The 26057-nt window shown below is 42.4% G+C and overlaps 1 protein-coding gene and 1 long non-coding RNA gene across 2 annotated transcripts; one reads left to right on the top strand and one right to left on the bottom strand.

Annotated features, from left to right (window-relative positions):
* Positions 1–238: 238 nt before the first annotated feature.
* Positions 239–1298, bottom strand: LOC114311817 (putative glutathione S-transferase). The gene is made up of 2 exons (XM_028257990.2): positions 828–1298; positions 239–732 (listed from the first exon to the last, which is right to left on the bottom strand). Exons 1-2 carry the CDS (start codon positions 1140–1142, stop codon positions 388–390), a joined length of 660 nt encoding a protein of 219 aa, XP_028113791.2. The 5' UTR covers positions 1143–1298; the 3' UTR covers positions 239–387.
* A 16630-nt stretch (positions 1299–17928) lies between these two features.
* Positions 17929–25312, top strand: LOC145797510 (uncharacterized). The gene is made up of 2 exons (XR_014339058.1): positions 17929–21682; positions 25200–25312. It is a non-coding gene; the product is annotated as an uncharacterized LOC145797510 (long non-coding RNA).
* Positions 25313–26057: the final 745 nt, after the last annotated feature.

Genomic DNA, 26057 nt, shown 5'->3' with positions numbered 1-26057 from the left:
TAAATATCAATCAAATCAAGTATTTTTTCAATTAAAACAACAAAAAGTATCTATTTTTATTCAAAGGAAAGTGATTAACTCTAAAATTAAAACTCTAATATGAGTTCTAGTAATGTGGCATATAGACCCAAAAAAAACTCAAAAAACAAAAAAAAAAAGAAACACAAAAAAAAAAAGAATGCATAAAATCACATCATATGGTGAATCCCACCATTAAAGCTCTTTTAAAGCTCCAAGCTCCAAAATTAAAACCCCCAATATTTTTGTTATTCAAGTGTAACATAAACAGAACATTCCCATGAGCAAACACAACATCCAGAGAACATGTGGTAAAAAGAAAAAGGGTCCCAAACAGAACATTCCCATGAGCAAACACAACATCCAGATCTACTTAGCCTCAAGTTTCTTTTTGCTCCCCAATAAGAAGTCATAGAGCTTGTGTTGGTCAGGAAGTGACTTGGACACACTCTCCTTTTTCATACACCTATGACCCCAAGCAACAAGTTTAGGGCACTCTGCCACAATCCTGAAGTTGCCGAGCTGCTCAATTGTATAGAAAGCGTTGTAAAATGGGATCAGTGCCACATCCACAAAGCCAAAGGTGTCACCCCCAAAATAAGGCTTGTCTCCAAGCTCTCCTTCCAACAGCTTCAAGCACCCAATGAGGTCATTCTTTGCTGTTTCTTGGGCTTCACCTGTGGATGACCACATCAACTTCGAAACACTACATATCTGTAGAACATACAATAATTGGTAAGTAGGCACAATATTTCAAACAATACTTAACAGTGGTTAGGTAAAACAGATATGGAAGAGTTAGGGCTCACCTTCTTGTCAACAAAATCAGCCCAGAACCTGGCTTGAGCTCGCTGGTGAGGATCACAAGGCAACAATGGAGATTTGTGGTTCCATACTTCATCGATGTACTGAACAATGATGGGTGACTCGCACACCGGTTTGCCGTTGTGGATCAACACTGGGACTTGCTTATGAACAGGGTTCATCTTGAGGAGCAGTGGACTCTTGTTGCTCTGGTCCTCTTCTCTGAACCCATACTCTACCCCTTTCTCAGCCAAGGCTATTTTCACCCTCGTCGCAAAAGGGCTAACCCAGAAGTCCAAGAGAATGGCTTCGTCCGCCATTGATGATGATGTGTAAAAACTCAGTGAAGATGGAAGATTGACTGAAGAAGAAGAGACAAGGAAGGTGGGTTTAGCGAATTGTGTTTAAGGTGTTTGTTTTAATGCCGAAGGAGGGAGGTTGGAGCACTCGCTCGGCAGGCAGGTTAATTTGACTTTTTGGTTAAATTAATTATAAAAACATATAACAGTCTACAAAATTGATAAGATAAATTGTTATATTTAAGTCATAATTTTTTTTTTATAACAAAAGTTTAAAAAATAAAAAAAATAATGCAAATGAACTTTTTAAAATCAAATTAAAATAATCAAAAAAATAAAATAAAAAGTCAACTTATTTCTCAAACAAAGTCATAGGGTTGGTTTGGGATGTCCTAAAAAAGTGCACTTTTTGACTTATTGGTGGGTTTGGGTTGGGTTTGGATTGGGTTTGATGTGATGTGTTAGAGAGGTGATGTGATTTAAATAAGATGGTGTGACTTAAATAAGATAGTGACTTTTTGACTTTTTGGCTTATTTAGTACATGCCAAACTAGCCCATAGTATAACTTTTTGAGGACCGTTCCAAGGTTTTGTTTGGTAAAATTTTTATTAAGTTAAAAATTGATAACCATAAAGTAAAAATTAAAATTATCCCTACTCTAACTTTTAAGCCTCCGTTTGGGAAGTGGGTTGGCTTTTTAAATTTTTAGCTTTTTTTAGCCTGGGCTAAAAAGCTTGGTTTGGGAAGGGCTTTTTGGCTTTTTGACTTTTTTGACTTTTTTTGTGAGAGAAGAGTGTAATGATTATGGGTTACATGTGATGTTTTGTTTGTTATGGCTAAAATAGCCTATTTTGGCTTGGTTTGGGAAGTAGGTTGGCTTTTTGGCTTTTTGGCTTTTTTGGCTATTTTAGCCTGGGCTAAAAAGCTTGGTTTGGGAAGGGCTTTTTGGCTTTTTGGCTTTTTTGACTTTTTTTGTGAGAGAAGAATGTAATGATTATAGGTTGGATGTGATGTTTTGTTTGTTATGGCTAAAATAGCCTATTTTGTTTTTTGTGGCTAAAATAGCCAAAAAAGCCTGAAAACCATCTTGCCAAACAGAGGTTGTTTTTTGTGGCTAAAATAGCCAAAAAAACCCAACCAACTTCTTCCCAAACGGTGCTAATCAATTTTTTTTTTTAACTTATTTAAATTATTTTTGTCTAATCTATATATTATATAAGGAAAAGAGCGTTTTTTAACTCACAAGTCTTGTAGGAGTTTTAATTTCTCAATCTTATTTTTCTAATTTTTTGATTTTTTTTATAGAAAATCTTAGCATTGATTTCTTCCAATCCACAAATCTTTTTGACTTCTCTCATATCTATTGCTATACACTTCCCAATTTCTCTCATAAACTATGGTTAGTGATTGGATTGTTAAATTATTTTTATAAAAAAATCTTTAAAAAAAATTTGTGTATTAAAAAAATATCTAAAACAAATATAAATTTTTATTGAATCTATCTATCTATCTATCTATTATATAAGTAAAAAGGGGTTTATAACCACAAGTCTTGTGGAAGTTCTAGTATCTCAAACTAAAATTTTTAATTTTTTGATTTTAAATAATTAAAAAAATCCTCTATAACTCTCATTCAAGTAAAAATAAATAAATATATATATATATATATTTAATATCTCTAAATTTATGATTTTCAAATATAAAGTATAACATTTATAGGCACTAAATATGGAAAGCATTTCATTAATTTAAATTTAAAATTATAATGATTTATCCCATAATATATTAGTTTTAAATAATGATCTATTCTATGATTTATCTATATATATACTATTATAATTGTAAAATATTGTCATTTCATTAAGATTGAAAGTTGTAATTCTTTTTTCTCATTTTTTTTATTTTGTTTAATTTGTTGTTAATACATATTACGATTAATTGGTTTATAAATTAATTTTATATTTTTAAAATAAAGGATAAATTATAAATGCATCCCTTAAGGTTTGATTAAAATACAAATCGCCCCATGTAGTTCTGAAAATTACATTCCACCCCTTGAGATTTTCTAATTTCATAACAAATCGTCCTCATTTATTAATAAATCATCAAATCAATTAACAGTTTTTAATGATGTTAGAAATATGTTTCAATTAACAATTCGGGTAATTTTATTATTGTATAGGACAACAATTATGAATTTTATAGTTTTAGTTAATGTTAAATAAAAAAATTTAACAAGGAGGTGTTGTAATTTTCCAAACCATAGAAGGCAATTTGTACTTTAAGCAAATCTCAAATGGTGCATTTGTAATTTACCCTAAAATAAAATGTTAAATTTGGATTCTTATTTAAATTATGTTGCTATAATTGGAATGAGACCAATATTCATTCCTTAAACTATGCATCATTTATTAAATTATAAAGTAAAACTACACATTAATTTTTTTTTCAAATTATATTGCTACAATTAAATGAGATCAATATTCACATGTGTACAAGGGGGTGTTGTAATTTTCTAAACTATAGAGGGCAATTTGTACTTTAAGCAAACCTCAAGGGATGTATTTATAATTTACCCTAAAATAAACTTTCAAATTTGGATTCTTACTTAAATTATGTTGCTATAATTGGAATGAAACCAATATTCATTTCTTAAATTTTGCATCCTTTATTAAATTATAAAATAAAATTTCAAATTAATTTTTTTTTTCAAATTATATTGCTATAATTAAATGAGATCAATATTCACATGTTTCATAGTATGCATGTGTTCAAATCACTATTAAATTATTTTTTCTTTTTTTGTTTTAAATTTTATAAAAATAAAGACTTGAACCATTTTCATATAATTTTTTTTTTTTAACAAAAGAACAAAACGTAACTTTTTTAATACTTACAAAATGTGGTGAATTTTGTTAGAATTTTTTTTTTAAAATCTCAATTGTTAATTAAAGAAATTAAAATAAAGAATAAAAATATCTTTGGCTCAAAACTTTTGCTAAAATAAATTAAAAAGAAACGTCAATTTTTTTTTTATTAAAAGTGATAGTTCGCTAAACTTTTTTTATTTTTAAAAAAAAAGGGGTTATAAGTGATAATTTATTGTTCATCTAAAATTATTTTTAGATTAAATGAAAATACCATATTAAATTTTCTTCTTACCTTTTTTTTTTATTCAAACACTTTTATTTTGTAAGAAATTTGTTTTTATTCTATTTGATATTTTATTGTGATTTTTAAATTAAAAATAATTTCTAAAAAATCATATTTAAATTATTTATGCCATTACAAAAAGTAAATTTTTTTAATATCAACTTAATGGTAGTTTGGAAAGTGTTAAATAAGTATATTTTTTTACTTTTTACTAAAATATGTACAGAAAAATAAAGATGTGATATAACTTAAAAAAGATAATTAAGTATACTTTTTTTAATTTTTACAAAAATATATACAAAAAAGTAAAAATATGATGTGGCCTAAAAAAGATAATTAAGTATATTTTTTTTACTTTTTACGAAAATATATACAGAAAAGTAAAGATGTAATGTGATCTGAAAAAGATAATTAAGTATATTTTTTTACTTTTTATGAAAAGATGTATAGAAAAATAGAAATATAATGTGACCCAAAAAAGATTAAAAAAAAAAAAGTAAGCTAATATGACACTTTCCAAACAACCCTTTATTCTATGATTCATTTCTAAAAGGTTTATTTTTTAAATATTTTCAAAAAAAAATTCTATTGGAAATCTTAAACATATTATTTTTTCTTTTGTTCATTAATATTAAATTTTTAATTAATTTTATTTATTATTTAAAAAATTAATTAGCAAATAGTTTTTATATTTATATATAATTTTGTTTTGGTTTTTCAAGTTATTTGGTGTTTTTACTCAAGTTTACTTAAATTTAATTTGAATTTTTAAATTTTTACATAGGTCCTCACTTGATTAAAAATTATATTGTTCAATTTAAAAAAAAATTAAACTTGACTTAAGTTGTTTGCGTTAAGTTCACCTAAATTTGCAATTCTAACAATGACAGTTGAAAATTACATGATTAAATTTGTGACAAATTAAAAAATAATATATAAATTGTGATAAAATTATGAAATTTAAATTGTAAATTTTAATCTTATTTATTTTCGTAATTTATATACAAAAGTTTAATCATTTTTACAATTTTATATAAAATTATATTATTAATTTTTTACTAACCGTGCATATTACGGATTACCACTTGATAAGGTTCTGCCTCCCGGGTGGATGGGTCGAACTGGTCCAGGCTCTTCAGACTCTGGCTCAGGGGGATGACTCCGTCAAATGACCTGCATGCAAGCCCAGAGGGGAACGGGGTAGTCCTCCAGTGAACCCTCCAGTGTGAGAATTAGTAGAGGAAGGAGTAGGAGAAAAACTGTGTAGAGAGGGATTGAGAGAGAGAGATAGCTTAACCTTATTCTCGTCCTCCTATCCTTGTTTATATTCTTTGGTTATCATTTTTCCTGTCTCTTGTGACGTGCTTTCTTTCGTCGAAAGCCTGTGCCGTAGCTTACCTTGTTCAGGGTGATGGAGGCTCTGTTCCGGCGGGGGGGTGCTGTCGTAATAAATGCTGTGATGGGATGCATTAATGGTGATGTGTTGTGATAATAATTCTGCAGATCTTTGTCTGCTGATGTGGCCCGTGTCCCACCTGCCATGTGCCCAAATGTCATTGGCCCTCCATGTCTAGATGGCCTCCGGCTGTCCTAGGCTTTGCCAACCGGGTTATGTCATTGGTCCCAAGCGATGGGTTTGGGGTGGTTTACTGTGGGCCGTATGCCTTGTGGGCCTATCCATGTCAGTAGTCCCCCATTTCTGAGTGCAGCTTTAGACCAACGAAGGGAATAGTAATAAGGAAGAGAAGTGTGAGCCGAGTGGAGAGGCCGACTGGAAGGCGTGCCGACCGCATGGGTGACTAGGCGGGAGAAACTGACCGTGAGGGTGGCCGGGGAGGAGGGGTCGACCGTGAGGCGTGCCGACCGCGAGGGTGGCCGAGCAGGAGGGGTCGACGGTGAGGCGTGCCGACCGCGAGGGTGGCCGAGCGGGAGGGGGGCCGACCGTGAGGCGTGCCGACCGCGAGGGTGGCCGAGCGGGAGGGGGGGCCGACCGTGAGGCGTGTCGATCGCGAGGGTGGCCGAGCGGGAGGGGTCGACCGTGAGGCGTGCCTACCGCGAGGGTGGCCGAGCGGGAGGGGTCGACCGTGAGGCGTGCCGACCGGGACGGCGCGGGGCTCAAAAATGTGATGATGTGAAATAGAAAGGACAGGGTAAGGGGAGGGGACAGTGCATCGTGGCCATACACGTGGCAGTATCGTGGGGGGGAAATGAAGCGTTGGAGCAGAAATGAAACGATAGGTCACGGGGGGGTTTTGAAAAGGCGGTTTTGGCGGTTGATTTGAAAGGTTTTGAAACGGGCGAAAATTAATGTGGATCCATGGAATACGGGTAAAACCGTAGGTTTTTGGTATAATGCGTTTCACCTACCTTTGTACAAAAACTCAAAATATCCAAGTGTCAACTCCTTCACGGCGTGCGACATATCTGTGTAGCATTCTCTCAACTTCCTTGCGTCTGCGTCAGAAGTGTTTTGTGAGCAAGCCCTAGAAATGGCCCAAGAAGAAGTAGTTAATGTGAGGGTGGACTCGTTGGGGGATGATGATGGGGAGGAGTTAGCAGCGCAGTACAGGACGGAGGCGTCGGCCCTGATATTGGCCCCAAAGCCACTAAACCAGGTGGAGTCGGAGCAGTGGCACACTAAGGCGGACAAATCCACACTCACGGTGGCGGATTTGGAGGCGATTAGGGAACGGTACCAGATTCCGGCGGAGGTAGAGTTACGGCTGCCAACATCAGGGGAAAGGCCGTCTACTGTGATGCTAGGGGAGTTTTCCTTGTACAAGGAGGCGCTGAAAGGGGGGTTGAGGCTTCCATTGCCTCAAGTGGTGGTTGATGTGCTAAATCGTCTGGAGGTAGCGCCGGGGCAATTGATGCCCAATGCGTGGAAGATTCTGATGGCCTGTGCGAGTGCGTGGCCTAAGGCGAATGGAGGGGAGGCCATGACGATCGACGAGTTCTTCTCATGTTACAAAGCGTCGGGGAAGCAAGAAACTTGGGTCACCCTACAGGCGGTGCTGGGCAGGGGGTTGGTGGCAGGGCTGCCTACGTCGATCAAGGGGTGGCGGCCACGGTGGTTCTTCGTCTCAGTTAATGGGGGGATGGGGGTGCGCACCATCTGGAAGGTGCCAACTCGGTCGATGGAGTCTAGGCTGGGGGCGGTGGCGGAAGAGAGGGTGAAGAGAGTGAGGGAGTGGAAAGAGAGAGAGAAAGCCAAATGGGACGATCTTGTCCAGCCGTCTGCACTATTTGAGGCGGGGCTGGGACCGCAGCCGAAAGTTGGAGACCTCGGTCGGGCGGAGTTGGAGGAGAGAAGAAGAGCGCAGGAGGTGGAGGATCGAGCCGTTATATCCAAGGCCGCGAGGTTGATGGAGGCGCAGAGGGACCGACCGCCTCAATCGATCGCGCGGGAGAGGATCCGACCGCGCCCCAGGCCTTTGGGGGAAAAAGACTTAAGCAGCTTTGAGCCACGTCCGCTGCCTATGGACCCTGTAAAAAAACAAGCCAGAAAGGGGGTGGAGGCTCTGAAAAAGAAGAAGAAGAAGAAGAGGAGTGCCCCAGAGGAAGTTGCAGAGGAGTCTGGGGCCAAGAGGGCGAAGGTGGCCCCAACGGAGGTGGAGGTCCCTACGGCAAAGGACGCCCCAGAGGTGGTGGAGATCATCCCAACGGTGGAGGTTGTGGAGATTGCTCAACCAGTGCAAGTGGAGGCTGGGGTGAGTGAGGCGGCGCCGAGCGGAAGGGAACAGGTCCAGCAGAGGCCAGACCCCCAGGAAGGAGGGGATCGTCCGGCTACGGCGATTTATCACGCGCGCGCGGTGGCTGGAAGGTTGGAGGGAGAAGAAGGCCCAGCCAGGGCCGGGGCAGACCGCCTGGTGAAGATTGTGGAGGAGGGAGCTCTGCGCGCGGCATCTGGGTATAATGAGGCCGACCTGCTGAGGGGGTTATGCTCCGCCCAGATGGAGGTAACCACCTTGGCGGGGGCTCTTCTTAGGAAGGCTGGGGCTGCCAAGTTGAAGGCTGAGGAGGCCAGGGCCCAGTTGACCAAATTAAGGAAGGACAGTGCCGACTGGGAGACTGCCTATGCCGATCTGCCAGCAGTCAAGTTGGAACTGGAGGACACACGCCGTAAGGTTGTGTCGCTGGAGTTCCAACTGGCTGGTGAATAGAAAAAGTTGGAAGAGTCTAAGAGGGCCTGCGCCGTGGCAGTCGAGCGGCACGAAGAGGCTATGACCAGCAATGAAGAGCTGGTCAGGCAAAAGGATGAAGCGGACTCCAGAATTGGAGACCTGTTGAAGGAGCTGGGAGAGGAGCGCGCCAGAGCAGAGGAGGACAAGGGGAGGCTTCTGAGGGAATGGGAGATGGAGAAGGCGAAGGTGGCGACGGAGCTGGAGAGTCTGAGGAAGGGGATGGAAGAGGAGAGGGCGACGATGGCTGCTGAAAGGGGGGCCCTGCAAAGGGAGCTGGACGAGGAGAGGGCGAAGACGGCGTCTGAAAAGGCGGCCTACCCTGATCTATGCGTCGCAGCAGTGGAGCAATATAAAGGGTCCCCCGAATTCCAGATGGTGGTGGATGCTGCTGTCGCCAGGAGTCTGGCTGGTCAAGAGCCTGGGGGGGTGGGCCCATCAAGGAAGACTGCTGGAGGTAGGACGGAAGCAGAGGTGATTGAAAGCTTCCAGCAGTTAGACTTCTATAAACACGAAATGGCCGAGTTCTGGGACAGCGGTTGGAAAATGTTCAAGCCTAGAGCTGAAGAGTTGTTCCCAAACCTGGACCTGAGTAGTGTGACAATAGGCGAAGAAGATGTGGCCCAGACCCCCCTGGACGAAGGCGTTGAAGAAGAGGATCTGGCATCCAGCGAGGAGGAGTAGCTAAGGAGAAGAAAATCTGGGCGTGCTCTGTGGTTTTTTTTTTTTTTTTTTTTTTTTTTTTTTTTTTTTTTTTTTTTAAAAACTTGTAAACACATTGTAAAGGAATAAATGAAGGTATGGAGAATTTAACTGTAATGAAGTTGTGTACAAAGATTATTTAATTGTAATGGATAAATGTATAGCCAGTTGAATTTTGTGTATTTTGCTTATGCTGCCAGTGTGAATGAAATGTTGTGATTAAAACTGGTCAGAAAGATTGGGTCAATAAAAATATCGTGTAATGTGAAAGTTAAACATCATGAATGAAATGTTTATTTTGCGGAGTGCGATTGGAGTTGTATGAAAATTGAAAAGATAATGGAAAAAGTGGAGTAGGAGGCAGGTTGTAAATTGTAACTAAATAGTTGGCAAATAATCTGATCATTAGATGAAATACGTGAGAGTATGTGGAGAATTTAACTCGGTAAAGACGTGATCTTGGAACTGTGAAGAAGCTTCAGAATGTGATTAAGTGTTGAAAATGTGGTTCTGCTGGGCGTTGAAGTGCTCAGTCAGGCTGAGGCTTTTGAGGTGCTCAGTCTGGCAGAGGCCTTCGAAGTGCTCGGTCTGGCCGAGGCTCTGAAGTGCTCGGTCTGGCCGAGGCTTTTGAAGTGCTCTGTCTGGCCGAGGCTTTTGAAGTGCTCGGTCTGGCCGAGGCTTTTGAAGTGCTCGGTCTGGCTGAGGCTTTTGAAGTGCTCGGTCTGGCTGAGGCTTTTGAAGTGCTCGGTCTGGCCGAGGCTTTTGAAGTGTTCTGTCTGGCCGAGGCTTTTGAAGTGCTCGGTCTGGCCGAGGCTTTTGAAATGCTCGGTCTGGCTGAGGCTTTTGAAGTGCTCAGTCTGACCGAGGCTTTTGAAGTGCTCGGTCTAGCCGAGGCTTTTGAAGTGCTGCAAGTGGAAAAGTTATTGGGGCCACATAGAAACAATTGAATTACGAAAACCGAGGCCATCAGTCGGGATTTACATTATGTATGGAAAGGGGAATACAACAATGTTGACAATACAAAATATGAACTTATTGGTAGTAACGCTTCAAATGTTCTGCATTCCAGGGATGGGGCAGGTCTCGGCCTTCCATGTCTTGAAGTCGGTAAGTGCCTGGTCGTGGTCGGGCTTTCACAACGTAGGGCCCCTCCCATTTGGCTACCAGTTTGCCCTCGGTTGGATTCTTTGTGGCAAGAGTCACTTCTCGCAAGACAAGGTCCCCCACGGAGAACTCTCGTGGTCGAACTCGGCGGTTGTAGTGTGTTCTCATTTTCTGCTGGTACGAAGCCAATCTGATGGCAGCGGTCTCTCTGAGCTCTTCGACGAGGTCCAGGTCTGTTCGGTGGAGTTCGTCGGCTGCGGCCAGATCCGGATGTAAAATCCTGGGAGTGGGCAAACCGACTTCTACCGGAATAATCGCCTCAGCACCATATGTTAAGCGAAAAGGGGTTTCACCAGTGGGAGTGCGAGCAGTGGTTCGGTAAGCCCAGAGTACATTTGGCAGTTCCTTAGCCCAAAGGCCTTTAGCAGCTTTGAGCTTGGTTTTGATGATTTTCAGAAGGGAACGGTTGGTGACCTCAACTTGCCCGTTTGCTTGGGGGTGACCGGGGGAGGAGAAGCACGGTTGGATCTGGAGATCTGCACAAAATTTTCTGTACTTCGCGTTATCGAATTGTTTGCCATTGTCAGAGATGATGGCTTGAGGGATGCCAAATCGGCATATGATCGATTGCCAGATAAACCTGGTGGTGTTCCGCTCGGTGATTGTGGCAAGGGGTTCAGCCTCGACCCATTTGGTGAAGTAATCAATGGCAACGATCGCGAACTTGGTCTGACCTCGACCGGTGGGAAGCGGACCGACCAGGTCGATCCCCCACTTGGCAAATGGATAAGGGCTGTAGAGTGTGATCAACTCTGTAGGAGGGGCATGAGGGATGTTGGCGAAGCGTTGGCATTTATCGCATTTGAGCACGAAGTCGGTCGCATCCTGACTGAGAGTTGGCCAAAAGTACCCAGTACGGAGTATCTTCTGGGCAAGGGACCTGCCTCCTGAGTGATTACCACAAATCCCCTCATGGATCTCCTGCATTACGTAAGTTGCTTGCGCTGGATTGAGGCACCGTAGATATGGCCGGGAGAAGCCGCGTTTGTACAATACATCGTCGATAATGACGTAATTGGATGCGCGGGATCGGACTTTGGAAGCCTGCAGCTGGTCATCTGGGAGTGCTCCTGTGGTCAAGAATAGGAGGATGTCGGACGCCCAAGGGATAGGTTCATTTTGAATGCACTGTATGGCTTGTAGATCGGGTGAAACGGCCGGGTGGTGTAGATATTCAACGCGGACATCGTGGCTGAGGGTGGGATGGTCAGCAGAAGCCAATTGAGCCATCTCATCTGTTTTGGAGTTTTCTGCCCGAGGAATATGCCTGATGTGGAAGGTATTGAAGAGGCGAGCAAGGGGGAGTGCCAGGTCTCTGTAAGCTCGCATCGTATCGTCCTTGGCGTCAAAGTCCCCCGTCATCTGACCGACGACGAGTTGGGAGTCGCTGAAAACTCGGAGGTGGCTGACCCCTATGTCCTTGGCGAGGTGGAGTCCTGCTATTAATGCCTCATATTCGGCTTCATTGTTGCTTGTTTCAAACAAGAAACGGAGGGCACATTTGAAGTGGCCGCCCTCAGGAGAGGTGAGGATGAGGCCGGCACCGCTTTCTTCTCTTCGGGACGACCCGTCAACATTGAGAGTCCAAGAATGAGGATCTTCTGGCTCTGTTGGAGTTGGTAGGGGCGGGGGTGTGGTGGTCGGGGTCGGCTTGGTGAACTCCATGATGAAATCAGCTATAGCTTGCCCTTTGATTGCTGTCCGAGGGCGGTAAGAGATGTCAAACTGGCTGAGTTCTATGGACCACTGCATCAATCTACCTGAGAGTTCTGGTTGCTGCATGACCTTCTTCAGGGGCTGGTCGGTGAGGACCACTATGGAGTGGGCTTGGAAGTATGGGCGGAGTCGTCTGGAGGCAATGACCAGGGCCAGGGACAGTTTTTCCAACAGGGGGTAGTTCTGCTCCGCGCCCCTGAGAGCCCGACTGATGTAATAGACCGGCCGTTGGATTGAGCCATCTTCTCTGAGGAGAGCTGCGCTGACTGCGGTTCCCGACACTGCTAGGTAGAGGAAGAGGGGTTCGCCCGTGATAGCTTGGGAGAGAAGGGGGGGTTGGCCATGCATTGCTTTAACTGTTGGAAGGCCTCTTCGGATTCAGTTGTCCATTCAAAAGTCTGCCGAAGAACTTTGAAGAAGGGTAAGCACTTATCTATCGCACGGGAGATGAAGCGGTTGAGGGCCGCCACCCGACCGGTGAGTCTCTGAACCTCTTTGACCGTCCGAGGCGACTGCATCTCAACCAAGGCTTTGATCTTCTCAGGGTTAGCTTCGATGCCGCGCTGGCTGACCATAAAGCCCAAAAATTTGCCAGACCCTACGCCGAAGGCGCACTTCTCTGGGTTGAGCTTCATCTGGTACTTGCGCAAGGTGGCGAAGGTCTCTCGTAAATCAGTAAGGTGATCGGAGGAGTATTTGCTTTGGACTAGCATGTCGTCGACGTAAACTTCCATATTGCGGCCTATTTGGTGATGGAAAGCGGTGTTAACCAGCCGTTGATAAGTGGCCCCAGCATTCTTCAATCCGAACGGCATTACACAGTAGTGGTAGGTACCTCGGTCGGTAATAAATGATGTGTGCTCCTGGTCAGATGTGTGCATTAGGATTTGGTTGTACCCAGAGAAGGCATCCATGAAGCTGAGCATTTGATGACCGGCGGTGGCGTCGACCAGCAAATCTATGCGAGGAAGGGGGTAGCTGTCTTTGGGACAAGCTCGGTTCAAGTCAGAGTAGTCAACACAGAGCCGCCATTTGCCATTGTGTTTTCGGACGAGGACCACATTGGACAACCACCTTGGATAGTCCACATTTTTGATGAATTGGGCCTCGAGGAGTTTGTTAACTTCGGCGGCTATAAGGGTGTTGCGCTCCGGATGGAAAATGCGTTGCTTCTGGCGGTGGGGTCGAAAATGGGATTCGATGCTGAGGCGATGGGTTATGAAGGAGGGGTCGATGCTTGGCATGTCAGAATGGGTCCAGGCGAATACATCTCTGTGCTCTGTTAAGAGAGCAGTAAGGTCGGCCTTGGCTTGGGCAGGTAATTGACTGCCGATCTTGGCGGTTCTGATTGGGTTGGTGGGATCGATGTTGACTTCAACAAGTTCCTCTACAGGTTCACCTCTGACCAGCTCGTCCTCGTCTCGGACGTCAAGCCCGTCGATGATCATGGCCTCCTTTAGCTTGACTTCCTTGAGTGAGGCGACATAACACTCTCTGGCCACGGTTTGTTCTCCTTTGACAGTTCCGACACCGAGATCGGTAGGAAATTTTATGGCCAGATGATATGTGGATGTGATGGCTTGGAAGGCATTTAGGGCTGTGCGGCCAAGGATAATGTTGTAGGCGGAGGGGCAGTCGACCACAAGGAAGGTGAGCAACTTAGTGGTCTGCCGCGGGTGCTCGCCGATGGTGATAGGCAGATCGATGGAGCCGATGGAGGTCACTCGGTCGCCGGTGAAGCCGACCAGAGGGGTTTGGAGAGGGGACAAGCTCTCCTCCCCGATCTTGAGTTGGCGGAAGCAATTGAGGAAGATGATGTCTGAGGAGCTGCCGTTGTCTATGAGGACTCGTCTGACTTTGTAGTTGGAGAGGATGGCGGAAATGACAAGGGGGTCATCATGTGGGTAACGGACTCCTGCACAGTCGGTGTCAGTGAAAGTGATGGGTTCGATCCATTGTTTTGACTGTTTGGGAGGTCGGTCCACCGTCGTCACAGCTTTGTCTGAGCCTTGCCTGATTTTTCTGAGTTCTGCCTTCTGAGCCGAGCGGGATGGCCCCCCGCAAGCAAGGCCCCCCGAAATGACTCTGATTTCTCCGACTGGTGGAGGGGGATTGCCCGGAGGCCGAGGCTGTGGCGGGGGGCGATCGTGGCCTTCGTTTGGTGGGGCTTGATGGCGGGGTGGTGTGCGTCGGCGATTGTTCCTGGGAAGGTCAGTTCTGTGCCTCTGTGGGGGGCGGGGGTCTGTGAATCGGCTGAGACGGCCCTGGCGTATGAAGGTCTCGATCTGGTCTTTGAGGTTAATGCACTCGTCGGTGGTATGGCCATGGTCTTGGTGGAAGCGGCAGTATTTGGACTGATCTTTCCGGGTGGAAGGGTTTCGGGATGGTAGGGGCCATTTGAGGGGGTAGTCCCGCTGGATTTGATTGAGGACGTGCTCCATGGGGGAGTTGAGAGGGGTGTACCGCTCGAACCGACCGGGCGGTCGGATCGGAGTCGACCGGTCAGTTCGGGGGGGGGGGCGGTCATTATAGTGGGGTGTTTGGCTATTATACTAGGCGGTTCTGGGCTCGGAGTCTTTCCTCTTTTCTCTGGGAGTCGGATTTTTAGGAGTCGGCTCTTGCCGAGCGGCCAGGGAATCTTCAGCATTCATGTATTTCTGGGCTTTGGACAGTAGAGCTGCCATGGTGGTCGGAGGGTTTTTGGAGAGGGAGAAAAGGAAGTCAGACGACCTCAGGCCGGCCATAAAGGCGGTGAGGATGACCTTGTCGTCATTCTCCGCTACTTGAAGGGCTTCGGTGTTGAAGCGGGTGACAAAGCTGCGGAGCGACTCCCCCTCAGTCTGACGAATGTTAAGGAGCTGGGTGGCTGGGCGCCTCTGACGCTGGGCTCCAATAAAGTGGCTCAGGAAGGAGTCACTGAGGTGTTGAAAGGTGGAGACGGAGTCTACCGGTAGCTGGCTACACCACAGCCGAGCTGATCCCTTTAGTGTCACTGGAAAAGCTCGGCACATGATCTCGTCAGGGAAGGCATGGAGGATCATGAGGGTGCGGTAGGTTTCCAGATGGTCGACTGGATCCGTCGTGCCGTCGAAGGAGTCTACAGCAGGCATCTTGAACTTGGCAGGCAATGGTTTGTCGCGGATGGAGGCAACAAAAGGCGAGTTGGTGGTGACTGAGGGCTTGTGCTAAATGTTCTGCATGACCCCTTGTAGTTGGAGTTTCATAGCTCGGATTTCAGCGTCCCAGAGGGGAATGTTGTCGCCATGGTCGGTCAATGGGGGCTGGACACTGCTAGCTTCCCCGTCAGGAGCCAGTGCCGCGACTGGCGGGCGTGGAGGTGGAGGTGGTAGGTTTTCGTGTTGGGGAGGAAGGGGCTGCGAACCTTCTGGGTTAGGCGGAGGGGGTTGTGGAGCAGTATGGCTGGGGGTGGTTCCTTGGTTGGGTGGGATATTTGGAGGTGGAACGGGGGGGTTTCTTTGGAGTAACGCATTGATCAGGGCCTGGTTTTGCTCGGCCATGCGGTTGATGCTGTTGGTGAGTTCGATGATGTATTGTGGTGGGTTGGTTGGGTGAGAAGGATCTGTTTGGTGATCGGCGGCATTGTGGTGAGAAGCCATGGACCTAGTCATGACCATACACCTGGACGGGCAAGAGGGGAAGGTGATGGTGAGAAGGGGGGGCTCCGGTGGTAGTGAACACAACTAGCGCACGAATAAACCACTACGTTCCCACAGACGGCGCCAATTGATAAGGTTCTGCCTCCCGGGTGGATGGGTCGAACTGGTCCAGGCTCTTCAGACTCTGGCTCAGGGGGATGACTCCGTCAAATGACCTGCATGCAAGCCCAGAGGGGAACGGGGTAGTCCTCCAGTGAACCCTCCGGTGTGAGAATTAGTAGAGGAAGGAGTAGGAGAAAAACTGTGTAGAGAGGGATTGAGAGAGAGAGATAGCTTAACCTTATTCTCGTCCTCCTATCCTTGCTTATATTCTTTGGTTATCATTTTTCCTGTCTCTTGTGACGTGCTTTCTTTCGCCGAAAGCCTGTGCCGTAGCTTACCTTGTTCAGGGTGATGGAGGCTCTGTTCCGGCGGGGGGGTGCTGTCGTAATAAATGCTGTGATGGGATGCATTAATGGTGATGTGTTGTGATAATAACTCTGCAGATCTTTGTCTGCTGATGTGGCCCGTGTCCCACCTGCCATGTGCCCAAATGTCATTGGCCCGCCATGTCTAGATGGCCTCCAGCTGTCCTGGGCTTTGCCAACCGGGTTATGTCATTGGTCCCAAGCGATGGGTTTGGGGTGGTTTACTGTGGGCCGTATGCCTTGTGGGCCTATCCATGTCACCACTAATAAATTATACTCCAGAACTAAAATAAATTATAATCACTTAACAGTTCCAAAGTCGTTGAAATCCCTCGTAGAATTTCGGGGATGCAATTTTTCTAGTATCTTCGGAAAGATCGTCATTGCGTGTGTCAAGAATTTTTGTCCATGGGCAGAGAACTTATTGGCTGGTTGTTGTGCCTAATGGTTTTATGATGGAAAATGCCCCAGTCCCCACTGCGGGTGACCCAGGGTCCAGTGGATTGTGATTTTTCTGTTTATTTGTTTTTAAGTTGGTTGTTGTGCGTAATGGTTTTATGATGAAAAATACCCCAGTTCCCACTGGGGGTGACTCAGGGTCCAGTGAATTGTGATTGGTCTGTTTATTTGTTTTTATTTTTTATTTTTTGATCTAATGATCAATTTTTAGGCGCGCGTGTGTAGGGGGGGTTGGTGGTGGTGGTGGTGGTGGTGGTGGTGATTGGAGACTGGGGGTCTCAATCAAAATTGTTTTATGATTAGTGATGGAAGTGAAATTTATAAATTTATATTAAATAATTAAAAACTATAAAAAAATTTATAATGAATTGTAATTATTGTGAAGTATGATCACGTAATATTTCAAGACTGATAAATAATTTTTCCTATGAGTGTGGGTCCAATTTTTAAAAAACACTTTAGTGCAGTCATGTAGAGGTGTAAATTTGGTTCGGCCTGACTCATGTCAGGTTTTGCGGACTCTCGTCAAAATTCGGGGCCAAGCCAACTCACGGGCTAGAAAATTAAGTCCAGACCTAAGGAGTATTCTGGCCTTGGGCGGGTATGAACAAATTTTTTTTTTTCAACTAAAATTTCATTATTTTTCACAAAAAAAGACACTGGACCTAGGGTCGGGGCTTGAATGGGCCTTAAGTGCGGGTCGGGCGAGGCTTCAAATTCAAAGTGATGGTCCAGTCCTAGGCCTAGGATCTCGGGTTGGACTTGAGCCGAAACGGGGCCTAAATGGGCCGGACTCACCCCAAACCACAGACGAGATTCAAGCTACCCCTGAACTGTGGGTTATTTTTACACTCCTAGAGTCGTGTTTGCCATGTAACTTATTTTTGAATTATTGTGTTTAAAAAATAAAAATTAAGTCTACAAATGTACCCTATTAAGAGGTACATGATGTGTCCATGGTCTATATTGCATCACATTATAAAAATAATTAATTAAATTGGTTAATTATGTTAATTTTTAATTTTTTATTATTTTTTATCTAATTTAATTTTAAATTTGAATAAAAAAATAATTAATATGAACTATTCTAATATTTTCATTAAATTTTTATCAATTGTATTATAAAAGTTTTCCTTTTATCCCCAATTTTTCTTTTCTTCAAATTTGATTTAAAAAAAAAATTATCTTTGATGTTTCATCTTTTTAAATTTTCATCAAATTCAAATTTGATGAATTCACAATTTGATTAAAAAAAAAAAATTTCTTGATTTGATGAACATTTGATGAAAGGATTGTAGATGATTTTTGAATATTTTTTTGTCAAATTCAAATTTGATGAAAGAAAAAATGAAGGGTTAAAAATGTTCTAACATATTACATTAATAAAATTATATTAGAGGAAATTACAAAAAACTCTCAGGTTTTATCTTGGCAATAAATCAAATCATAATTTTTTAATATTTTAAAATTTAAATTAAAACAATTAAAAAGTTTAGAATATTCAAAACTTTTTTAATATAATCATTTATTGTGGATCGTTTTTTTCCAAGAAAATTCTGAGAATGCAATATAGAATTTGAAGCTATAGTTTTTAAAATAAAAATTCACTACAATAAATTTTGTTTTTACACAATATATAGCCGGACTGACTTACAACATAACCCAAGGCAACCTCTCTCTATTTGTAATGATAAAACATGCCTAGTACCTAATATATATTATGAGAAATTCTATTAACTCATAATTTTATTCTAGATTTTTTTTTTCCGAATTACTTTGTAGAGATGGAAATTAAACTGGTGAAGTGTGTGGTGTTTATGAGTGAAATGAATTTGAACCATTAATCGTTATTTATACATAAATTTTGAGTAAAATTTTTTAGATTTGTAGTCACTTTGCTACACTAATTACTCAAGAACGTACAAAGAATCCAAAGATGGAATTTCCCACATTGATTGAGGAAGAAAACCTAGAATATTAACGGGCCTTGACATTCTGCTGAGAAAATTATAAAAAATTAAGTTTCAGACAAAAAAGAAAATAAGTAAATTTGCAAATGTATATCCTAAATTTTAAATTTGACTGACTTCTATATGCATGATTGTTTCGACTGTATAACCATATACTCCAATGTTGTGTAACAAATGTACTTTAATTTTGCAAACAAAATCACCTTTGGAAATTGGTGTTGCACCTCAAACATTTTCCAAGTCAAGTGGTGCTTCATTAGTGTATTTTCTTTAGTATAAAGTAAATAGAAGTACAAGAGATATAATTCAGTGGGAGATTCATCAACCAACCATTTTAACTAACTATTGTAACATATTGAAAGCATCCAAATTAGAAATTGAAGAATTACCCATTTGTGAGAGCAATGCACAATTTGTGTCTCTTCATTACAGCAATTTGATCCTATTCAAATTCATCAAATACTGAACAAGATCTTCTAGTATGTATCAATCAAATGGAAGTTGTGCAAATCAAATTATTAATAATCATCAAATCAGATCTCTTTCAATTAAAACAAAAAAAGTTCTCTTCTTTATTTCAAGTATTACACAAACAAACATTCCCTTTAAGCAAGCATAACATCTAGAGATTGAAAGGAAAAAATAAAATGGGATCCCAAAAGAGAACTATGAAACTGTACGACGTATAACACTTCAATCAAACATTCGTCTAGAGATTTACTTAGCCTTGAGACTCTTTTTGCGCTCCAACATTTGTGATGGTCAGGAAGATGCTTTGACACACGCTTCTTTTCCATACACCAATGAACCCAAGCAACAAGTGCAGGGCACTCTGCCACAATGTTGAAGTTGCCACACTGCTCATAAGCAAAGAAAAAGCTATAAGATGGAACCAATGCCACATCCACAATGCCAAAGGTCTCTCCCCAAAAGTAAGGCCTGTCTCCAAGTTCTCCTTCCAACACCTTCAAGTACCCTATGAGGTCATTCTTTGCTGCTTCTTGGGCTTCGCCTGTGGAAAACATTAGCTGCCTCCCAGCGCTATAAATCTGTATAACATATCACATGTAAATGTTAGTCAGAAGGCATAATATTTACCGATTATGATCCTCTATCTCCACTCCCCTATCCCAAAATACTCACAGTGGTTGGTTCATTGAAAAAACTATGCACCTAGATAAAGTACACTAAAAATGAAGTGTATGAAGTAAATTCAAATTTAGTGTAGTGTGAGTCATACTTAGAATAAATTTGCTCCACGCATTTCATCTTCACTTAATTTTTCTAGTATTTCTAATTATTATTATTTTTTCCCAACTAATTTGTTGAAACTGTGTGGCCTGGCACAGATTTATGCAGCATGTAAGAAGGTATGGATGAGTAAAGGAGAAGATCAAGAGAGCCAAAAGAGAACTGATAGAGATCTTTAAGTTGCTAGAGGGAGGGCTTGGTGACAAGCCCTACTTTGGTGGTGACAACTTTGGGTTGGTTGACATTGCACTTGTCCCATTTTATAGCAGGTTTTACACATTGGAGAAATTTGGGAATTTCAGCATAGAAGCAGAGTGCCCCCTTTTTGTGGCATGGGCTAAAAGGTGTATCAAAAAGGAAAGTGTGTCCAACTCTCTTCAAGACCTAGAAAAACTCTATGAGTTTGTTGTCAAGCTTAATAAGATGTTCAGAGTAGAGTAGAGTGGCCTGCCTTTGACAGTATCTATATGTTTAGTCTCCAATTGGCATGGTAATAAAGAAGTTATAGTTGCACAATTGAAGTTATTTTGATAGCATTATTGGCATGATAATGAAGGAGTTCTATTTGCACAATTGAAGTTATTTTGATAGCATGCGCTATATCGATGTTTCTATGAGTCATATAACATGTAATAACGATGTTTCTATGAGTCATACAACATGTAATAATACAGGATTCTCTGTCCTCAAATTTCTATGTCTCTCTGTCTTAATACATTCTCAATTATTAAATCATATCTTAAGCTTCACATATGCCTCAAAATTCTTATATAATTCCGTAGTTGGAAGTGCATCGAGACAAGGGCCGCATGTAATAAGTGGACTACATTTGCTAGTTGTATATCAAGTTCAAATTGACATTCATATATGCATTACTGTGCTAAACTGCATAGCCATATACTCGAGGAAATGAACTACTTGTTCTTTAATTTTCATCAGTACATTTTCTTTGGACCAAAAAATGAGTAGTATCTTCAAAGGAAATAGAAGTAAAAGAGATGTTTCATTAGTTCTAGTCTTGTAATTATATTGCAATTTACAGACTTTTCCATCACAAACAGATTGGTGTTCATATAAAGTACTTGGCCGGGGGAAGAAACATTACTTGGCAGTGGGAGATTCATTGACCAACCACTTTCACTAACTTTAAGAACATGTGTAGTTGTTTGTTCAAAGCATCCACAGTAGAAATTACAGAATTATCCATCTATGAGGGCAATGCAAAATTTGTATCTCTGCATTACTTAGCAATTAGATCTTGTTTAACTTCTTCAAATACTGAACAAGATCTTCTAATATGCTTCAATAAAATGAAAGTTGTGTGAATCAGATTATTAATATCAATCAAATCAAGCATTTTTTTCAATTAAAACAACAAAAAGTTTCTTTCTTCATTTAAGGAGAAGTGATTGAGAACTCTAAAACTAGAGTTTTAATATGAGTTTTAGTGATGTGGTATAGAGGGGAAAAAAAACAAAACACAAACACACAAAAAAACATGAAAAAGCAAGTATAAACATTATATTACATAATAGATTCCACCATTAGAACACCTCTAGAGCTCTCAATCATTTTTGTTATTAAGTATAACATAAACAGAACATTCCTATAAGCAATAACACTCCAATTAAACACTCTTCTAGAGATTTACTTAGCCTCAAGATTCTTTTTGAGCCCCAAGAAGACGTCAGAGAGCTTGTGGTGGTCAGGAAGTGACTTGGACACACTCTCCTTTTCCATACACCTATGACCCCAAGCAACAAGTTTAGGGCACTCTGCCACAGTCCTGAAGTTGCCAAGCTGCTCAGTTGTACAGAAAAAGTTGTACAATGGGATCAGTGCCACATCCACAAAGCCAAAGGTGTTACCCCCAAAATAAGGTGTTAAAATTCAATGTATAACGAGAATTGTATTATTGATTGATATGTTGCTATATTTACAATTCCTATATATAGAAGAAAATGTGGTAGTAGGTGTAGGTGGTAGGTGGAGTGAAGTGGAGGTGGTAGGTGGAGTGGGTGGTAGTGGAGGTGGTAGGTGGAGTGGGTGATTTACTATTTACAATTTACATTAACAGCCCCCCTCAAACTCAAGGAGGATAGGTACTAGCCAACTTGAGTTTGGAGAGAATAACAAAATAAAAAAATAAGCTGACAAATAAAATTAAAAATGGGATAGGAGACACTGTATGGTTGTGTCAGACCGTTGTAGAAGACACGGTATGGTCGTGTCGGACCGTTGTAGCAGACAGTTTACGGAGTCATGCCGGACCGTTGTAGCAGACAGTTTACGGGGTCATGTCGGACCGATGTAGCAGCTGACCGGAATCAATGTCGGGACAGTTTATGGGGTCATGTCGGACCGATGTAGCAGACACTGTGTGGTCGTGTCAAACCGATGTAGAAGACAGTTTATGGGGTCATGTCGGACTGGTGTAGCAGGACAGTTTACGGGGTCATGTCGGACCGTTGTAGAAGACAGTTTACGGGGTCATGTCGGACCGTTGTAGAAGCTGACCGGAATCAATGGCGAGACAGTTTACGGGGTCATGTCGGACCGATGTAGAAGACACTGTGTGGTCGTGTCAGACCGATGTAGAATGGTTGTGGTGGTGCACCAAGGGGGCGACTTAGGGAGTGCGCCATGAGCGACTTATACATGATATTGTGTATAACCCCCCCTCAAACTCAAATAGGTGTGAAGATAGAAACCTATTTGAGGTTGAAACAAAGGGAGTGATAAAGCTGACCGTTGTAGAAGACACTGCATGAGTGTGTATATAGGCTGTCCAAAAGATATACATGGATATAGATATCGAGCCCGCAAAAGTCGTGTCCTCAAAAGGTGTGCCCAATCTGTCAAAAGGCGTGCCATCAAAAGGCGTGCCCAATCCATAAAAAGGCGTGCCAGATATGATGGCGAGGCACGTGAGTGCCTTGGCTGGCGTGCCCGTTTGTCGTCTGGCGTCAAGTGGCGCGCGATACGCGTGGCGGCCTCGGCTATTTAACCAAGACGGAGGCTGAGGCGGAGGCAGAGGCGAAGACAAAAAACTTGCGAAAATCCTTGGAAAAACTCTTCCGTTTCTGAGAGAGAGACTTTGGAACATTCTATTGCCCAGAAAATGGCTTCGTCTTCCCGTGGGCTGCTCACTCTCTTTCCCGACCTCAACGAGTCCACAGGAGAGAGAACTGGTGTGGTGGCCAGTGAACCTCAACCAAACACCGCTGGGTTTGCTCCGTTGAACTTTCCGATGCGGTCTGTGGAGCAAAAAATGGCGGTGCAAACTGATATTGAGGCCAATCAGTATACCTTGAAGTCATGTGTGGAAACCATGACTGCAGTCACAAACTTGTCGCACCGGCTGCAGAGTAGGACAAATGAGGTGCAGCAGTTAAACGCCCAACTGGCTCTGTTCCAACGCATGTATAAGGATGCGCGAGCAGAGATAAGTGTGCTAAAGGCGGAAAACAAGGAGCTGAAGCGGAAGGCCACCGTGATGTTCCGATTTGGAGGTCCGCCATATGCTGTAGGGGAGGAGCAGGGTGGAGTGATCGTGCCCAGTGGAGCGGGAAACACGGAGGCAACACCGGCAAGGGCCGCCCAGGACGGAGGCAAAAAGAAGAGACCTGCGGCAGAGTAGAGAAGAAAAATCCCACTGTGGGTGTGGTTGTTTGTGGGTGATGTTTTGTTTGTTTGTTTGTTTGTTTGTTTTTTTTTTTTTTTTTTGTGTACAATTGTGATCGGGGTTGATCCCGGAGATGAATAAAATATGGGTGTTGTGCAAATTGGTAAATTGGTTGGTTTTTTTTTTTTTTTTTTTTTTTTTTTTTTTTTTTTTTAAGAGGGGGAACACGCCCATGTGATAATAATAAAAATAATAAGAATGATAAGTATGGGGCAGTGGAGAAGATGGGTTTTAAAAATAAAAAAGGGAGCATAGTGGGTATGTGAAGTAGATAATAAAATAAAAGTGGGTTTAAAGAAAGTAAGGGATGTGGGCGGTGGATGAACAAACAAATAAATAAATAAAGGAATGAAAAGAAAGAAATAAATAAAGAAATAAATAAATAAATAAATAAATAAAGCAAGTGTTGTGTGTGTTGCCCTTTTCCCTCGGCTGCGGCAGTGTGGTGATATGTTGATATGTTTTTATTATATTTTATTTTGTTCAGAGGTCCATTGCGAAGATACAACGGCCTAAGGCTTTGCTTCAACACCAATAACAACAGCAGAGTGGTTCATGATTGTAATATATAAAAATAAAAGAAAAGTGTGAATATGGTGTGGGCAAAAGGTGCTTTTAAAAAAAAGAAATAAATAAAATGAAAAGAGATAAGAACAGCATGATTTCTTTCATGGGCGGTGCATCTTTTCCGTCAATGGCAGCAAGGTAAAGTGGATGTCTTTGATTCTCTGTTTTCTTTATCTATTTTATTTTATTCTTATTATTATTATTAAAAAAAAAAAAATTGGGATGAGTGGGGGCAGAGATGAAGAGTGGTTTAAAAATAATAATAATAAAAAAAAGGTATGGGTGAGACATGGTGGGAAAATTTGCTTGCATCCATGCAAAAAATAGTCTGAGCAGAAGGATGAAGATAAGGCACCAAATAAAGAGGGCATGGCAATCAACAGCGTGAAGATTTTGGTGGAGCAGGGCCTAAGCTGATGGTTCTTCTTCAGATATTACCGTGTCTTATAATATTCTTGCTTGCTTAGCTGCCCTTCTTGGAGCCTGATTATTCTTTGCAGATATTACTGTTTCTGATGGACGCCGATCATGAGGTTGAGATTTTCCGGCGAGGAAAAGAAGCAGAAGCTTCCGAGATCGCAGGATTCGCCTCTGATGGTGACGACGTAGGCGAATCGGACGGCGATGAGGAGAACACTGAAGACAAAGAGTCGAACCAGAATGTTCTACGACGGTCCGGCAGGGTGTGTGTGTCCAGCCGTTGATCAGAGTGAAGGGACTGCAGCGCCGGGAAAGATCAACAGGGGTGGTAGATGAAGACGACCGAGATGGTGGTGTATAGGAGGACAACAGTGAGAGGAGGGGCAGTGATGATGGACTCGAAGAAATTTCAAGGTATGTGTAGAAAATACTAGCGGACTAGGTCGAGGTCCGGCGGGCGGCCAAGACGAGGTTGCCGCCCACCGGTGAAGCGAAAATACTAAATTCTTAACTTGGCTCTGATACCATTTTAAAATTCAATGTATAACGAGAATTGTATTATTGATTGATATGTTGCTATATTTACAATTCCTATATATAGAAGAAAATGTGGTAGTAGGTGTAGGTGTAGGTGGAGTGAAGTGGAGGTGGTAGGTGGAGTGGGTGGTAGTGGAGGTGGTAGGTGGAGTGGGTGATTTACTATTTACAATTTACATTAACATAAGGCTTGTCTCCAAGCTCTCCTTCCAACAGCTTCAAGCACCCATGAGGTCATTCTTTGCTGCTTCTTGGCCTTCACCTGTGGACGACCACATCAACTTCCCACCACTATATATCTGCAGAACATACAGTAATTAAATGTTGGTAAGTAGGCACAATATTTAAATCAATACTTAACAGTGGTTAGGTAAAACAGATATGGAAGAGTTAGGGCCCACCTTCTTGTCAACAAAATCAGCCCAGAACCTGGCTTGAGCTCGCTGGTGAGGATCACAAGGCAACAATGGAGATTTTTGGTTTCATACTTCATGGATGTACTGAACAATGATGAGTGACTCGCACACCGGTTTGCCGTTGTGGATCAACACTGGGACTTGCTTGTGAACAGGGTTAATCTTCAAGAGCAGTGGACTCTTGTTGCTCAGGTCCTCTTCTCTGGACTCATACTCTACCCTTTCTCAGCCAAGGCAATTTTCACCCTCGCGGTAAAAGGGCTAACCCAGAAGTCCAAGAGAATGACTTCGTCCGCCATTGATGATGATGCGTAAAAACTCAGTGAAGATGGAAGATTGACGGAAGAAGAAGAGAGAACAACGGCGTGTTTAGCTAATTGTGTTTAAGGTGTTTGTTTTAGTGCCAAAGAGAGGAGGTTGGAGCCAGTATTTAAGTCGTCGAAATCCCTTGGGCCCGTTTGTTTGTGGGAGATAGAACGGAGGAAATTGATAGTGAAGGGATTAATAGTAAAGAAATTGTTAGTGAGGAGATTAATAGTGAGGAATTGTTAAATTATTTTTATATAAAATAATAAAAAAATAAAAAAATAAAAAAATAAACATTATATTTAAAAAAAATTCTCAATATAT

The sequence above is a fragment of the Camellia sinensis genome, chromosome 8 (assembly GCF_055761805.1).
Source record: "Camellia sinensis isolate YWXY chromosome 8, ASM5576180v1, whole genome shotgun sequence".
In the NCBI taxonomy this organism is placed as follows: domain Eukaryota; kingdom Viridiplantae; phylum Streptophyta; class Magnoliopsida; order Ericales; family Theaceae; genus Camellia; species Camellia sinensis.
Note: the sequence above shows the minus strand (reverse complement) of the source record. Positions and strands in the feature narration are given on the sequence as shown.